This window comes from Hesperophylax consimilis, chromosome 13 (genome assembly GCF_061612785.1).
Source record: "Hesperophylax consimilis isolate HC1 chromosome 13, BYU_Hcon_1.0, whole genome shotgun sequence".
NCBI classification, from domain to species: domain Eukaryota; kingdom Metazoa; phylum Arthropoda; class Insecta; order Trichoptera; family Limnephilidae; genus Hesperophylax; species Hesperophylax consimilis.
Genome location: NC_142848.1, coordinates 16,175,857 through 16,195,085, shown reverse-complemented (window position 1 = coordinate 16,195,085; position 19,229 = coordinate 16,175,857). Strand labels below are relative to the sequence as shown.

The 19,229-nt window shown below is 33.4% G+C and overlaps 1 protein-coding gene across 1 annotated transcript; it reads right to left on the bottom strand.

The window, feature by feature from the left end:
• Positions 1-11,668: 11,668 nt before the first annotated feature.
• Positions 11,669-17,826, bottom strand: LOC149418506 (uncharacterized). The gene is made up of 2 exons (XM_089638537.1): positions 17,481-17,826; positions 11,669-15,272 (listed from the first exon to the last, which is right to left on the bottom strand). Exons 1-2 carry the CDS (start codon positions 17,502-17,504, stop codon positions 14,718-14,720), a joined length of 579 nt encoding a protein of 192 aa, XP_089494663.1. The 5' UTR covers positions 17,505-17,826; the 3' UTR covers positions 11,669-14,717.
• Positions 17,827-19,229: the final 1,403 nt, after the last annotated feature.

Genomic DNA, 19,229 nt, shown 5'->3' with positions numbered 1-19,229 from the left:
TAAAATATTTGTCCATTCAGAATATGTATGAATACGTGTCCATGTAGGTGCTACTGATAAATATAATATTTTTTATGAATACGTGTTCCAACATCCTAATAACATATTCGTGTTTAACGACATTTTTTAGGAAACCTGTCAATTACTTTTTTTTATTAATTAACTATTCGTTTAAGGCCTGCAGTCCCGTTTTTAACAGGAATACGAATAATTTTACCAGATTTTTTAATAAATTAGCAATATTTTATATCAGTAAGTTTTCTTCGTGTACCTACATTTAAACCTCATTCCAGAATATCCTGGTGAGAGTGAGAGACCGCCATTAACCATTCAGAATCGTATTGTTTGCATTCGTGATCTGACTAACCAAACTCTTCCCAACCTTCATATCCCCTTTTCCATTACCTCCCCCGATCCCTGTGCAAACTCTTGTATGATATCATTACAATGGTTGATTGTTGCCGATATTGTCAACTGATGGACACATAATATTGCCATTGGCGCCCTCGCATTATCCTTTGCAGCATTATTATGTAAATCATATACCTAGCAGTCTAAATTTAAATACCTAGAACGTTTTTTTTATGATAAACAACATTCTGTTGTCAATAGTTCTCTGATCTGTCGCGAGATGGTATGAACGTAACTTTGTTATCAACTGGTCATGTGATAAATGAATATTAAGTAGGTATGGATTTGTTTACGGGTTTTTTGCTGTTGAAATTTGTGGTATTACTGGTAGTTTAAGATCCCGATACAACAAACACGTCATCGAGTACACAGATGAAACTACTTTGTAGTGAGAATAGACATTTAGTAATCCTTAAAAAAGTTCGTCTGCCGTTGCGCTCTTAGAGGGTTCGTCGCAGTCATGGAAATTGTGGACGATTTTTTTCGTTAAAATTACATCACAAGGAACATGAACGGGAATGATTTCATACGATTGGGGTCGATTAGTAGATTGTTAGCATTGCCAGGCAACCGGATTTAAAGTTAAATAAAAATAATTAAATTTTACGTCATCGAGTACACGAATGAAACCAACGAAAAACAGTAGTCTAGATTATCCCAAAGGAAAGAATTTCTTGGTCTGCCGACCAGCAGCCTTGTAGTTTTTTTTGTTATTGTATTTTTTATTATTTTTATTTCTTAAAACTAAAAATAAAACTTAAAAATTTGTACAACAGTGGAATGTCATATAAAAATCATAACATTTTATACAAATGGGCAAAATATTGTATTTAATATAATAAGTATATGATATATGTAGATAGGAGTATAATTGTAGAGTATTAATAAAATAAGTTCTGTCCTTATACCTATACTTACACCTACTCACTACGCTTATACCTATATCTTTTACCTATACATTATACCCATAAATTGTACCTTTTATTTATACATATACATTATACCTACCTTACACCTACACCTTACATCTATATTATATACCTATACATTATACCTACACCTATACTTATGCCTGACCCTTAAACATATACCTTACACCTACACCTCACATCTATACCTTATACATATATCTATACCCTATACTTTATACTTGCACCTGATAAACCTTACCTTATACCTCGTACCTATACCTGATACCTTTACCTTAAACCTATACACTATACCAATCCCTTAAACATACAACTTATAACATACCATACCCATATTTAATACCTATCTCACACCTTCACCTTACATCTATACCTTGTACCTAATACCTATACCTTATACCTATACTTTATTTCTTTTAAATTTTCCTTATAATATGGATTAATATTAATTTAAGGCAGTAGTATTAGTATTGGATTAGAAAGAATTCGTAAACAATTAAATTAAGTAAATATATGCTCCAAAAATGGTTACCGAAACATTTGAAGAAATACATCGCTACATAAATAGTTAATGTTTTTAAATTGATTATGTAACATGTAATAATTTATAGTAAAGTATATTATATAAGTTAATATATTGCGTAATTTACATAATTTTAAACCAGATCGTGTCAACAACCGTTATTTAATTTTTGTTCCAAAAAGTTAAAAAAACATCAGACGTTCAACAAAATAACATGTTATTCATACGAGCACTATAAAAACTAACAATACTAAAAATTTAAAACAACAAGTTTAATGGCATAGTAATTATGTAGACATTAAATAACAACAACATTACACACATCTAAATAATTAATATTATGTCACCGGTAAAAACCCAACATAGATTACTTAACTGTTTGTAAACAAACAAGAATTCATTTAATGTAAGTTTTCATAAATTAATTTATTATTTTGTTGTCTAGACCTATAATAGTGCCAATGTCTTACTATTTTGTTATTCGATGTTTGGAATTAAAAATACATTTTTATTTATTAAATTTGGTAAAGAAGGACCATTTAAAATTTAAACATATTTAAAAAGAATACTCATTTTTATTTATTTTGTTTTAGAAATACCATTATTCCCTTTATCTTCGCAACATACCCAAATAGGGATGACTTTGTCACGCAGGCTCTGGGCACTTGGAATTTTTTTGGGGTATACACACAATTTTATTTCACAGCACAAGAAAAACGAATATAATTTGTTTTAATATTTCTTTCATATTTTGTGTTTTATGGATAATTTAGGACGTTGGATAAAATACCCAATCTGGCGAAATAAAGGTTTGCTAAATATAAATATGCTTTACAACAAACTGTTCATGTTTATTTTTGTAAGGTATTTTTGTAAGGCTGTTATTATTGGTCTCCTGAAAACTTACCTATAATCTCTAAATAGTATAAAACAAATTCGCTATCAGCGTCTGTCTGTTTGTGCGCTTAGTTCTTCTAAACTAAGCAACGGATTTTGGTAGGGTTTTCACCATCATTTAGAAAAATTTTTGCAGAAGGTTTAAATATGTGTACAACATGCATATTATACTAATAGAAAGTAGAGAAAAGTCGATGTTTTGTGATCGGGCTGTATATTTTCGCCCGCTTATATTGCTTACGCTGGCTAAACCTTTTAACAATGACATCAGAATAGCAACTTTGTGGTGTAACACTCAAATAATCATTTTCTTTGAAGATTATCACTTTGTGGTTGGACATTATACAGGGTGTATCGGTAAGCACCTGACAAACTTTAACCAGCTATTCCTTAGCACATTAGGAGTAAAAAATGTTATTGGCACTTTGCTGTCCGGTAGCATTTTTTTTTCAATTAAAAACAAAAAAATAAAAAATTTCCACACTCCGTCACTGTCATCGGCATTGCTTCTCGTGTTCAACAGCTGTTATTAGCGAGTATGTCGAAGAGCGCTCTCGCTCTTTCGTACACACTAAATAGTTAAAAATGAGACGAATGGTGTCGTGCCATTTCGTTGTGATTGTAAAAGCACGCCAATGTAGGTACATACGTATATTATTCAACGAAACTCGAATAAAATATTGCCAGATGGGTTTTCAAACTTTGAAAAAGGATAAAACAGTGGTGACATGTGGTGAAAATATGAATAATAAATAATAAATTTTTATTAAAAAAAAACGTTACCGATCAGCAAAGTGGCTTTATTTTTTTTTACACCATATATGCTCAGGAATCGCAGGTTAAAATTTGTCGGGTACGTGTTGATACATCCTGTATAATAAAATAAGGAATATACCTATCAGATAATGATAGAAATGTACATTAACTTACCCTGTCCTGAGAAAACTCTGGAGAGCAAGTTCTGGGAAGGAAAAAGGCGCAATTAGAGTAGTCCGCTCCAGGCGCCAACTTCCCAAGGAGCCAAAGAACCAAGGCGCTAATAATAACATAAGATATAACACAGCACCCTTAAGGTTTTTACTATCACCAAATGCCGTTTGGCTCAATCCGACCCTGGGAAAAAAGGTATGATGGGTGGGTAGGAATCTGGGGTCAGAGCACGGACAAAAATTAGTATTGCTGATTTATTATAAATCTCATCAAATTATTCGTAATCCTGTCAAAAACGGGATTGTAGGCCGTTCCCTGATAAATTTTTAGTAAATTCCAAAGACGTGTTCATGCACCTGCATTTGCCTTGTATAATACATATTACTATGATTTTATGAACACATATTCTACCGTCGTGATAGTACATTCCTCTTTTACTAACAGGAGTAAACAGTAGTACAGGAGTAACGTTTAACAGGAAACCTATCAATTAATTCATCAAAGGGCCTGCAACCCCGTCTTTAACCGGATTACGGATAATTTGAAGAGATTAATAAATAAGCACTGCTCATTTTTCTCCGTGTTCAGGAGTATTAATCAATCCATCCCACAGCGATGCAGGACGATGGGTCGAGAGAGTCCGGTTGGAGAGGTCAAAAGGTCTCCCTCAAACACTCTCTCCTGATCCCGCCCTGTACGCAGTAGGTGGGTAAACGCATCCATCGCCAAGACCTAGACAAACCCCTGCTAAGTCACCAAACGTAGCGAACCACTCTGGGTGACCTATCACAGTGGTGTAGGTTATGCAATAGGTAGTTCCCGGCATACCCGCCTCCCAAACAATAAAACGTACTCATAAAACGAAATTGGCGAATTGACGAAAAATACGCAACTTATCAATAAAACATGATTTTTTAAAGTCAGATGAATGATAATATAATATCTTCATGATAAAGCTGCAAAATATCTGGCCTCACAAAATTTACCCTGGATTTTCTAGGCTTCTATTTTTTTCATCTCGAGCTATGGATAAACTGTAAAAAATCAAAGTAGATGCCTTGGTTTGATCATGTTTTTCAAGGCACGGGTTCAATTCTCTTCCAGCCAAGTCCTCCTTCAGTAAACGAGAATATTTTCCATCTATAATGATGGTAGAAGGAGGAATGAGAACTTTGTCAGGTTATTCGTAATTCGTTAGAAATTCTTATAAAAAGGGTACACTTTGTTACCTACTGCCCTGAAGAGAACGCGGCTATATAAATAATAATAATGGAGTTTCATATTAAGAAAAAAAAGTATTTGGGAAGTATGTTTTCGAGAGGTGAAAAGACTGATAAGGATATTGAAGCCTGTTGGGGCTAATAAATAAAAAATAGAACCTTCATAAAGTCTTTCTCGGGCGTCTCTTCGACAATTCACTACCGTATACCACAAGGTTACTGTTTAAAGATACTACTTTATATCGACTTAATTCTACTCCTCATCTCATTCCGGTGCAAAGATATCGCATTAAGTATTCCTCGGGCGTTCCCGACTACTTCTATCACTCAAACCACTCTCTAAACATTTCTGGCACTAATAACAGCAAAATTTGAAATTTTCAGCGATATCGGTTGACTACTTTTCGAGTTTTGCGAGCACAAACATATGCAGGCGGAATTTTTATATATTACTATCTGACGCGTACCCGGCGTTGCTGTGGGCTATCCTTAGGAGGGTGACCGGATAAATCAAGGCTGCCCAACCTTTTTAACAGTTGGGCCAAATTGACGATTTTTAATCACTGGCGGGCCACTGAATACCTGACGGTTCCTATTTCCATGGGGGGGGGGGGGTTGTTAGAGAATTTCTATAAAACATAATTCCCCACAAAAAAAATTCAAAATGAGTGCTCCCCACAAAATAAAATTCCGCGCACCCAAAACCATCATGTGTGATTCCCCACAACAATTTTTCGAATTCCATGGGAGGGGGGGGGGGGGGGGGTGGCTACAAGATTCCATTTCGGACGCGAAATCAAATATTTAATAAATCGCCTTCGTTGGCAACACTGGTGACCGCGCGCAAGCTGCAATGTTTGTTTTACCGCGGGCCCGCGACACTTTTTCAAATTGGCGGGTTTTTTGAAAATGGTTCACGCGGGCCACTTATAATTCGTTCGGGCCACATTGTGGCCCGCGGGCCTGGGGTTGGGCAGCCTTGGGATAAATCATCAAAATGATAATAAATCACATCTTTAAAAAGTTATATAAAGTCATGGAAAGTGATGAAACAAAAACTTTATTAACTGGGTTAAGTAGGTTAGGTTAGGTTAGGTAAAATTATTTTTTTTCATAATTTTTAATGACTTTATATCACTTTTAAAGGTGTGTTGAATAGTCACTGTGTTGAGTTACCATGGAACCCCTTAGGAGATAGACATATGCCATGGCGAATTTTTCTTTAGGTATGCCTTTTCAAGATATACAACTCCGTCGTACATTATTATTAGCACTTGAAGTGAAATGACACTAAACTGCGCTATATAAATGCCATATTATTATTATTATATTATGTAGATACAGATCACAAGGCTTTTATCCAGGGTTAGCAATAAGCGCCCGAAAGTATTTTATTTTACGACTTGAATACAAAACATCGACTTTTCTCTATTTTATATAAGTATGATATACATGTATTATTGATATGACAAACTTCCGAAAAAAATCTCTAAATGATGGTGAAAACGCTCACAAAATCCGTTGTGTAGTTTAGAAGAACTAAGCGCACAAACAGACAGACAAGGATGTCGACTTTATTTTATACTATTTTGAGAATATGTTAATTGGATTAGCATCTGAAGCTAGCATTGAAGTTCATGATGAAGGTCGTGATGAAGTTTGCAGTTAATATATTGTTGCCAAGAATTATGCTAAACGTGAGCAATGAATTTGTCAACTTATGTTGTAGGTATACGTCAATAAATACTTTGTACTCCGTACGATCATCATGAGATAGGAAATTTTATAATTATTTATTTATTTATTATTCATAAGCGCCTTTTTTAGGGCTTTTACAATTTGACAATTTATGAATTCATGTGTAACAGGATAGGATAATAGCTTAACTATATAAACAAAATAATTAAAATACTTACTAATACTGTGATTAACATCACATCCAAAAAATAACCCACCTGATATTGTAAATGAATGAATGAATGGAGCGGGCATTCGTTGACCACATGTTCGGTGGTCTGAACCGCACCACATTCACACATCGCCTACTCTTTAAGGCCCCATCTGTGCATCATGTGGGCACAGCGGCTATGGGAGCACCTTAACCTATTGATGGCGGAACAGGTTTTGCGAGGCAATGAGAACCCAGGCTGTCTCTCGGTGGGGTCCTGTATGAGATGGGCATTTATCACGTTGGCCGTTTGCCACACAAGTTTCCACCTATCTTCTGGGTGAGAGGTAATCGGAGGAGCCTCTCTCCCTCTACCCAGAACGGCTTTCGGGACTTCAAGCGGCATGCCGGGTGGGAGACGACATCTCCGTGCAAAGGTATTGCGCTTTTTTGCAGCGCCTTCTTGCATTCCCTCAGTGTTGCAATTTCTCGCCTCATGGCGGGGTTATGTTTGCAAGTACGGGGAGCCAAGGGAGAGGAGTAGATTTTAAAGTCCCGCTGATGGTTCGCATTGTGGCATTAAGCTGAACGTCTACCATGGAAGTATGGACGCTTCTAGCCCATACTGGAGCACAGTATTCAGCCGTTGATGCTGTTCTGAGCGTGTTGGCGTCACATCCCCAGCTAGTTCCAGCTAGCTTATTAACTAAGTTAAGCCTTGTTCTAGTTTTTTTACCCACTGTTTCCATGTGTTGCCGGTAGTTCAAGATCCTGTCCAAAGTAACTCTAAGAATATAAGAAATATCGGGGAACAATTAAAATAGTGTCCCTGAATATTGAGGGAACCAGTAAAACTGAAAACAAGGTATATATTAATAATAAAAAAGAGAAAAATTAAAAAAAGAAGAAAAATAATATCAGTTGTATCTAATTAATAAGTCATCTTAAAATAACTAAGTAATGGTAAAATAATTAAAGTATAATATACAAATCAAGTATGTTCGTACATGCATTCAGTCGTTCATATGTATGTTAAAAACTAATAAAATTAAAAACGAGTAGGTATACATGATTAAAAAAAGACAAGAAATAATAAGTCTGAAATTAGTGGCCGTTTGAAACCCACACAATTATTACCACCAAATATATCAATAAGATCACAGCGTTTGTTTGCAAGGTGATGAATTCTTGGAATAAATTAATAAGGAAAATATACGAAATGTTTGCGAATGGGTATGTATATACATATTTAAATCAATTCGGTTGCAGGTAAACATTCATTCAAAGCGGAATATTTATTTGTGTTCTTTTCTGAGACAGTAAAAATCAAGAACGATGTGTTTCGGCGTATATTCACAGCTTTTCACAGAATTTCTTGATGAAATATTTTCAGTTCACTATCCCATTTCTATCGTGGTCACCCAAAGTGGTTTGTTAAGTTTGGTGACTTAGCAGGGGTGCCCGAGTTCATGAAGTTAGGTCTATCTAGGTCTTGGCGGCGGATGCGTTTGAAATTAACTGTATTATTTGATTTACATATATATGGTCTGAAATGAAACGGAATCTCTGAAAACGAACGGCCCTCCATACCAATGACCAATTTCATGAAGCTTTAATGAATAAATCAACGAACTAAGCAATAAGTTGCAAAAAATCTAAATTATCAAGAAACCCAAATTTAAGCAAAATATACATTAATCCATGGATTTATTTTTTCTTTTATTTCTCTTAGCAACATTAAATTTACAGCTATTCTTTTTGATATCTTATCGATAATCTCTAAATAGCATAAAATAAAGTCGCCATCAGCGTCTATCTGTTTGTGCGCTCAGTTCTTCTAAACACCTAACACATAAACAGATAACAACTAAATTCAAAGCAAACGATCTAAAGTCCATTGAACCGGAGATTCAGGCAGACAGATGGAATCACAATCGAAATTAACATTTTTATTAATTTTTTTAAATTCTGTCATTCAAATTTTAAGAAATTTGGAGATAGTGCAAATGTAAACAAAATATCATGAAAATCCAGAATGTATGTAAAATATATATGTCTGGGTGTGTATTTAGTATGTAGCTATTTCATTTGCATGTACAAATTATATAATTGGCAAAATAAAGAGAATTATTCGGAATGCGTAAATATTATTAAGAAATGTTTTTGAACTCGACGCATCCTACACACTGATTGTTTTCGAACACACCTCCACCCATTATGATACTTGTTAATTGAATTTGCCAAAGTAAATTGTTATCACGGGACCTGCTGACAATGAAGTGGTGAACCTAATTCCTTAAGTAATCAGAACAATCCGTATAAATGCCAGGACAAAAATGAAATCCTTACAAACATTCCAACTGTGCAACATCGATCAGATACACCCAGTGACAAAGCTATCAAACAGTTCTATTTGTGATTTAAAAGTGTTTTGACAAATCAACCAAAATGATTTCAATGATCACGTTTGTTTTTGTGACAACGCTATTAGCCATGTCTGAACAACACCCCCTTCAGCCAGCTGCCAACCCTGGAACATTCATCGCTCCGGAAAACGACCATAAGATCCATCAAGCTCAAGTTCCAGCTGTTGCAGCAGTTTCTCCAGTTAAGACCCTCGAAGCTAAACTCCCCCCTACTGAAGTCAGAAAACCAGTTGTTGGACAGAAGACCAAAGTTTCCAGTGTCCAGAAGCCCGTTGCTCCAGTGGCTCCAGTCCAGCATTCCATTAAAGTCAGAGACGTAAACATCAATCTCCACGATGATCTTCTTCCATCCCCAGGAGAGCAGGAAAACTCAGCATTTGGAGATGATATCGCTTTGGAAGGAAGGAACAGACGTATCAGGGTTCTTCCAGCTTTCTTAGGATAACTACCCGCTTATTCGCCGTGGTAAAATGGTGCTTTAAATTCCCGAGACAACTATAAACTCACCGAATTAATTATCTATTCTAATTACTTTATATTATTATTTTTTAAATGGATCCACGATCGTTAATCAACAAAAGATATTGTGATGAGTAGATTTTGTGAAATAATAAAACTTATTTATGGCGTAGAAATGAAATAAAGAACAAAAAAAAATTTTTTATGACATCTGACCTAAGCATTGCTTTGTATAGTATTTGTATGTTAACTTTGTGTACACTGTAAATATTTATTATGTTAAATTATTATATTTAAAAATATTTAATAAAAAAAAATTAAATATTTTTGTGTCCTTTTTATTTAATTTGCAGGAATCGTTTCATAAATAAAGATGACTATCGAAGCGGAAAATAAATCCTTGAATAGCATGACTGGAGAATGAGGTTTCTTATCGTCCATTTCAATCCCGACAAGCCGGGAGTTTTCATAATTTTATAGTTACTGTTTTTACGTTTTGGCCCATTTCTTCAACAAAACTAGGATTTCCATCATTTCATATCATCACGCAACATATGTATTTACATGGTGTCCGGAAATTCGCGCCACAAGCGTGAAACTGGTGAATCTACGTCATATTTGAGTCGATTTTTTAGGATAACTTTTGTTCATTTTTCAATCAAATTTGAAAAAAATCTATAATATCAGCTGTTTTAGTGTCTTTTAAAATGCGACTTATCATATACAGTTTTATTGAACTCTTTAGATTCCAAAAATATTTGAAAAAAGTAAAAATATATAAATATTTAAGTGCACAGATCTATTTTGTCTGGGTTCTCTTTCTAAATTCATCAGTTTCCCGATTGTACTACATGTTTCCGAATACCGTATATATACAGTGTCATTTCCCTACAAGGGTACGCAAAGAGAATAGACCGCTACACAAATTTTTCTTGGCCCATACTATGTTGTTATACTGTCTGTTGGCATGACCCGATTCTGATTCCGATGAAACCTTCTTCTGACACTCATTTAACATTTCATTTTAACATTTCAAACCCTTCGTGATATTAATTTCTTTCCTCATTCATAAATCTCATTATCTATCGCATTCAGTTGTCAGTTTCATATTTCACAAAAATCGGTATTTAGAAATTTTCCTAAAAAAAATTAATATCAATTATGTGAATATCATTATATTATATTTTATATGAATTAAAAATATATGAGAACATATTCTATTACCATTTTTATAGTTTGGGAAACCGTTTCATAGGCTACGCGACTTTGTGATCTCAAGCCCTAAACAGCTCCAATTTTTAAAAATGAATTATTTTATGCATTACGCCGGAATATGTCACATCACGCAAGCATTCACAGACAACCGAAATTAGTATTTTTGATTAACAAGTTGTATACCTAATATTTTGTAATAATTAGTGCCCCAACTCTAACTGACAGTAGTTATATACTGTTTACTAAGTTCCCGCAGAGGTAGACAGAGAGGACGTACCGGTCTTGGCACACACTCCTTGCCTGATTCACATTCATATTGATTCATACATCCTCATTCACATTAATCTCATACAGTAGGTAAACAAGTTTAAGACCACACGGAGAAAAATCAGAATTTCTACAAATTATTGGTCAATAATCCAGTCAAAAACGGGATGGCAGGCCGTTTCCTAGTAAACTTTTAGTAAATTCCTCACTTGCACTTGCATTGATAATATATAACGACGAAATGCGAAAATATTAGGATTTTTATGAACACGTGTTCCGACATCTTGATAGTAACTAAAAGTTTGTTAAGAAACCATTCATTCGTCAAGGGCCTTCAATAGCGTTTTTAATCGGATTTTATAATTTTTTCTCCATGAAGTCTTCAACTTGTTTACCTACTGTCATTGATGGAATAGATTTATAAAATGAGTTAAAAAATAATTACAATGTATGTAAAATAATACATATTTTTATTTGTAAAATATAAACATAATAAGGTTTGATTTATCTTATTTCATCAATTGACAACACTAAATAAAACTCCATTTCTTTCATCGAAATCTCTGTAAGAATACCTGCGATAATACGACGAACTATATGGATAATAACTGGGGTAATAATAGTAGATGTACATTGGTTGGACAAACTTGACAGGTTTGGAAGATTTGACGGGTTTGGTGGGTTTCATGGGTTTTATGGGTTTGATGGGTTTGCTTGTGACAGTATTGCTGGGTTTTGCAGTAGTCGTTTGATGTCTTCGCCGCTTTTTCTTCAGTGTTTGCTTTTTTTTGAAAATCAGAGATGGCGTGAATACCACGCCGTTTTCAGCAGCAGTCAATATTTCACCAACTTCAATTTGGTCATCTTCAATTTCGTCATCATCATCGTCATTATATAAGTCGTAATATGTAGTATCTGCTTTCACTTCACTTATAATATTATTACTTATACCTATTTCAACAGGTTGGGTTTCTAGCTGTGAAGTGTACATTGGAGTAATGATGTCATCTATTTCGGCATTTATAATATCTTCGAAATAACTTGTCAATATCTCTGGTTCACTTGTATCTTTTATATCAATTTTAGAAATATTCGATTGCACGTTGTCTGGGTATTCTAATTCTAAAATAGTTTGGTTGGAGTTGAAATCATTCACTGATTGGTTCGAGTTCAAATCGTTTAATGATTGATTCAAGTTTAAAACATTTACCGATTGGTTTGATTTCAGAAGATTGCCTGAAATTTCTTCTGTTGTGATTTCATCAGCTACTGGCAATGACACCGCCAAATAACAAACACTTAACACTACGGCTAATACTCGGGTCAAAAACATGATGGTTTAGTATTGGCAAATCAGCAAGGTTACTTTGAAGGTATTACGAGATGAATGACTTATCGGAATAGCGTCTTGCAGTTTATATTAAAAACAAGAGAAAGCAGAATGGGTGGAAAAGTAGTACGTGAAATAACAGAACATTTAACGGGAAATTTTCTGCAAATAATTGTTTGTCCACAAGTGCGAACACATAGTACTGAAAACAATTTCCTCCTTTCACTAAACATCAAACTACTGTGGAATTAACAAAAGAGGATCTTCACATTATATTAAATTTAGGTAAATAAGAAGTTAAAATAATATATATTTATTATGAATTAGAATATCTGTTAGTCTGTTTGTTTTAAAGCAGCAACAAATCTCAAACTATTTCTTAGAGCTTGTTTTCATCTATTGTTGATGTGAAAAATTTTGCACATTTTTTTTCCGTCTGAAATGTATAGGTTATTGCAATTTTCAGCTCGCAAACTCATTTCAGTCGTGAGCTATAGAGTTTGAAATATCCGTGTAGCAGTAAAAAATGACGCAATATTGTTTGTTATTTTTAATAGTAACGAAAAAAAATATCAATAAAAATGAAGATTGAGAGCAGGTTCATAAAATAAAATAAAACTTTTAATAAATTGATACATTTTATTACAAAAAAAAATGTACGAAAATTAAACTAAAATAAATAAAGGGGTATATAAACATTTTCGTCTCCAATTTTCATATAAATTTAATAAAATTTACATTTTTTAGTTCGGTAATAAGTTCTAGTACATAAGCGTTCAAAACAATAATCTTTAAAAAATTTCAGTCATTATGTACTACTCGTATGTAGTACCCAAAATATATTTGTTTATCTCTTTGATTGTCCAACAAATATGTTATCATTAGTTATACATATAATCACAAATAAGTCAACCGAAGAGAATATTAAGACAAGACAATACCCAGAAAATAAAGCCAGAATCTTAACGACGTAAGTGAAGCAGCCGTGCACAAAAATATGTGACGCGCGGCCCTGTGTATTGGACAGACCTACAGTTGAATTTTCTCTATCAAATCTCTAAAATAAAGTAAGAATCTTAACTTCATAACTGATGAAGCCGTGTAAAAACAATATACGTCGCGCGACTCTGCGTAATCGACTGACCTACGGTGGACGTTGCCTTAGCAGGCCTAGAAAATCGATCTATCCGTGGGGTTTATTTTAATTATTTCGGATAAACGTATTACTGAAATCTCAAATGTTTCTAGAGGGATACCTCGGGAAGTTACTAACTCATCGTCGAAAAAATTAAAATCTGGTACTTACCGCTAATTTTATAGTTGAAAGACGTTTTATAAAAATTTCAAACCGTTTTAAATAAAATATTTGTATTGTAAGGTCCTGTTTTTATTAATCTTAAATATGAATTACATACATCCGTAGGGATCCCTCTAGAAACATTTGAGATTTTAGTAATACGTTCACCAAAAACAAATCAAATGTGACTGTCGTTTGCTCGACACCCCGTTATTAAAGTTTTATGTCGCCTTAAAAGATAAATTGATGTCGGCATTGGCTGGTTTTGAAAAGAGAAAAATAAATTTATAAAAACAGGATTTTGTGAATAAGAGAAAACTATTTAGGTACATTATCTTAAATGGATGCGTTAATCAGATTAACATCTAAAAATCTAATGTTTATCCTATAGTTTTGTTAGTTAAATTAACTTGTTAAATAAATTATTACTAAAACGTGAACTTATTACAGGTGCAGGATAACATAAAATCACATCTAATTGGCAAGTTAAAATGAAACTGACTTTTAAAAACATTACTTATTGTTGTCCAGTTTAATTGGTGGAACTCTATTTTTATTTTAAGTTATTTATATTTAATAATATTCTTATTTAGTTAGATGCCTTCGGAAGGCGAAACAGCTGTCATGCGTAAAAATAGTAAATACATCGCTGAACAGACAGTTTGTTTTAGAAACACTAAGTAATAATATTATTAAATTAATAAAAAAATTAAAAATATCTGATTATGAGTTTGATTTATGATTTTCACGGACAAAAGAATGATTATTATTATTTTTTGAGTTATTATGCCGTATTATGAGAGAGTTATAGTGTCAATCATCAGGGCAAATGATAGATTCTGTAACAAACTGTGGCAAACTTTGGCTCAAGAAGGAGGAAGCGTAACACGACATAATAACCAAAAAAATCACTATATTATATTGATTAATTATTGTAGCTTTTAACGGGATAATAACCACCCGTAACTCTGTCGTAGACTAAGATTGCAGGAGGATTCCTCTTATGAGCTAGAGGTGCATCTGACACAAGAGAAGGCTTGGCGTACACTTTTCCAGTACTGTCTTTGAACACCCTCTTTTTAGCTATACTCTTCTTCCCGTATCGGAACAGAGGCCGGAAGACGATGGTTTCTGCAGTTTCCATGTCATCATCAGGGTCCGAGTAATCTTCATCACCGAGTACACTTTTCCCCGAGACTTGAATGATTGCGACTGCGTCATCGGTGTCATCACCATTTTGTATATTCCTAAATGATGGCCGCTCCGGTACGTTATCTTCTTTTGAGATAGAATTGAGGTTCTCATCATTTGCCGTGTTGTCTTCTCGTCCTCTAGGTATGATTCTGATGGTTTTGTCCATCGATCTGTAACTTAAGTCAGAGTCATCCTGAGCCCGTCCCGGATTGAATACGTCGTCGATATCTTCTTGTCGTAATTGCTGCGTATGGACGTTCAACAATCCTTGGATCACAGCAAACACCTGTAAAAAATCAATTTTAATAATGCAATGAACACAAATACATAAAGGTGCTAATTTAACCATTTGGGGACCCTAAACGCATCACCAAAAGGCCTCCTATATCATTTTGTTGGGATGCTGTGTGGAGAGTATTTTTATGTAAATAAGTAAGTTCTGGGATAATCCAAAATCCTCAAATAAATAATATATCTACCTATAAATGATGAATGGAAAATTTAAAATGATTATTCATTATATTTAATTATTATTGAAATTTCATGCGTAAATCAATTTTATTTACGCATTTAAAATTCCACGGCACGAGTGTCATTTACAATAATTTATTATTACATTGATAATCTTTCTTGGTACAAAGTTGATGCGTACATAGTTATGAGAAAAAAATGTGAAAAAACAATGTTATGCTATGTGGAGATGCGATGTACCCACTCATCTCAGGGTAATGCATTTATATATTTTTTTAATTTGGACCGCATTTTCGTTTTATTATAAATAATAAAATTACAAGTAATTACAATAGAATAATGTTATTCCAATGAATTATTGTTCTGCTTTGCTTATCCGTCAGCACATATTATTTGAGGAGTGTTTTCTCGCAGAGAAATAATATCTACAAGGTTTTTTTAGACAGTTTTAATTGAATAATCCTCGGGGTTAATATATTAATATATGGATTTCATTTTATGCTTTTGACTGTCCAACTAGGAAGAATTCCCGTTTCAGACAGTCAAATTTACAGGTTTCAAGTTATCCTAGACGAATACAGGATTTAAGACTAGATAAAATAAGTATGTTAAAACGAAGATACATAAAAGATACATAAAAAGATACATAAAGGCGTTCGTGATAAATAATAATCAAATTACATTTTTTAGTAACATTTCGGAATCATTCCTGCCTAGATCCAACAACCATTTTGTCACTCTTGGACCGAAGGATGACAATTCACACAGTTTCAGCTGAGAGGGGATTTTATTATATATTGTAGGACCGAGATATGAGAATATTTTTTGATAAGCCGCTCTGTTGCTCGTTGGAACGGAAAGGTCATTTCTTCCCATGCTTTTTAATTTAATTTGATGATGTACATTCAATTAACTGATGAGTTATAAAAATACTCAATACATTTTAGAAAAGCCATATTTTTTTTAAAAGAAGTTGAAAGTTTTTTTTGTTGAAGTTGAAGTCAGATTTTTGCAAGAGAAATATTTATGTATGAATTTGAAAAATAAGCGTAGCGGACCACTTGGGTTGACCTACAGCAGAGGTGTTGGTTATCTAATAAATGGTTCCCGGGGCGGCGGTACCCAAACCCGCCTCCCTAATTGTATTGTAACGCGTAATATCTAGCAAACATTTTGATGGGATCATACTCATATAACCGGGGGCCTACTCAGATACATTAAATAAGAATAATAATGGATCTTCATTATAAAATATATTGACTACCCAGTTATCCCACCTTTAGATTATAAAATATATTAACTACCCAGTTATCTCACATTTAGATTATAAAATATATTAACTACCCAGTTATCCCACTTTTAGATTATAAAATATATTGACTACCCAGTTATTCCACTTTTAGATTATAAAATATATTGACTACCCAGTTATCCCACTTTTAGATTATAAAATATATTGACAACCCAGTTATCCCACTTTAAGATTATAAAATATATTAACTACCCAGTTATCTCACTTGTAGATTATAAAATATATTAACTACCCAGTTATCTGACTTTTAGATTATAAAATATATTAACTATCCAGTTATCTCACTTTTAGATTAAGAAATATATTAACTACCCACTTTTAGATAATAAACTCAATTAACTACCCAGTTTGAGATATATGTAGATATGTAGATGTTGTAGAATATATATATAATATTTTTGTAGAAATAAATGCATGTAAATATATTATTTTTAGCCATTATATTAGACATGGAAAATAAGAATACAAAATAAAAAAAAATAAAATAAAACCGTTTGGGGAAGAAATTTGTCGTAGTGAAAACGCTCCTTATTTTTTTTCAAAACGCGTCGAGCATTATCAGAATAGAAATCAGTGAAATGACATTTTCTTGCTAATTACTGTACACAGTGTATTGAGGTGCAAAATTTCGAATAAATATCAAATATGAACCAATAGAGGTGTTTGATATTGTTATTAAGCCAACAGCATTTTTATTTGCAAAACACTTACCACGAGAGTCCAAAACGTGTTCATTGTAGGGGCTTTGATAATTGATATTCCTGTGTTATGTTCGCGGAAATACGAGGAATTTAAGAATTTCGGACTGCGGTTTCCTTGAAAAGATTAAGGACTTGATGTGACGCATTCGAGTGTGTATTGACACAAAACTTTATAGACACTAACCTTCTGGAATTCTTACTTCCATATTTATAAGCTTAGCGGCTACCATTAAGTACTTGGAATATCCGGTGAATGGATTAAAAAAGATTCGACACCGCCATGTGAAATTATCACACTAGCACAATATCACTCATGTGTGCTTTAAAGTCATGTTTGTACACAAATAATCATCTCAAGTGACAAGGGTAAACGGAATTTAGCACTTACTCGACACGTTTTCTTACGAAGATCAGCGGCGAGCTGTGAAATCTGAGATACCTAATCTGTAGTGGCGTAGCGACGGTCTGGGCAAAACAGGCAGCCGGACGAGGAATCGGATACTAAAGGGGCCCGCCGTGATTCGTGGATCATAGTTTATATAAAATATTTGGTTCCTTGACATAATAGAAAGGGGAAGAAAAGAGAAGATAAGTGAAGGAAAAAAACACACACACCTAACCTTATCTAACCTATTGATTTATCGTTATCTGTTTTCTCGCTGTTCTCTTTTATAAAATATATATTTAACATGAAAGTTTATCACGATTCAGTTTTTTGGTGTTCTAATGAGGCTGACTTTTATCCAGGTCAATGTTTATTCTGTAGGTTACAGCTTAAAGCTGCTGTCGTACCAGCCAAGAGGTGAAGTGTATTCCTTCACCAGACTTCCATCAATCAGTTTCGTAGCCTTATATTATGCCTCGTATTTTTGTTCCCTTTTTAAATCCATTTTTTTAAATTTAACTCTGAATCTGAAAGTTACCAATTTAGTTTATGTTTTTTTTAGTATGAATCTAATACAGCAATTTTCAAATACGTCTATTTGAATTTCATCTTTGTTTTCGGGAAAAAATGAATAAATTAATGAATGCAAATCTTGGAAGTGGAAATTAAGCCGCTTCCCGATATCCGATCGTGCTGAAACTCTTCTGGTAGATTCGTTGTCAATACTGTTGGTATCAATCAATTACACTAAAGCTGACATATATGTTTTGGCAGGGTCGGTTGCGCGATTGACTCCGGTCTCTGGGTATGTCGTTTTTATCGGGTTATATTTTAAAATATTTTAAGTCCATCATAATTTGGACCTGCTATTAATGTATACAAATATTTCAGCTAATATTGAGTGATATTGATGATTGATCTTAATATTTTATCATTTAAATAGAATTTAATTCTTAACGACACACTATTCACGGTATATGAAGCGATAAAATACATTGTACAAAACAAATACAAACAATAACATTCGTATTAGCACAATAGCTACATATACACATATTTTTTTAATATAGATTATATGGGTTACATTAATACATACATATTTTGCAAAATATAATATTTAGGTTCATAATTGGTCATGTATACCTTATCAGAAAAGAGGAGCTCTTGTGCCTGAGAAGGGAGCCACGATTCTTACTTAGATTCTTAAATGTAAACTATATATAATAATATATATATTTTTTTTTACTATATATTTTTTAATTTTTTAATTTACATAAATATATTTTTTTGTAGAAACCAATCACATTAAGTTTATTTTTTTATATATCTACGACAAAAACAAATGGAGGATTACAATCTTGGCCGGGAATAGGG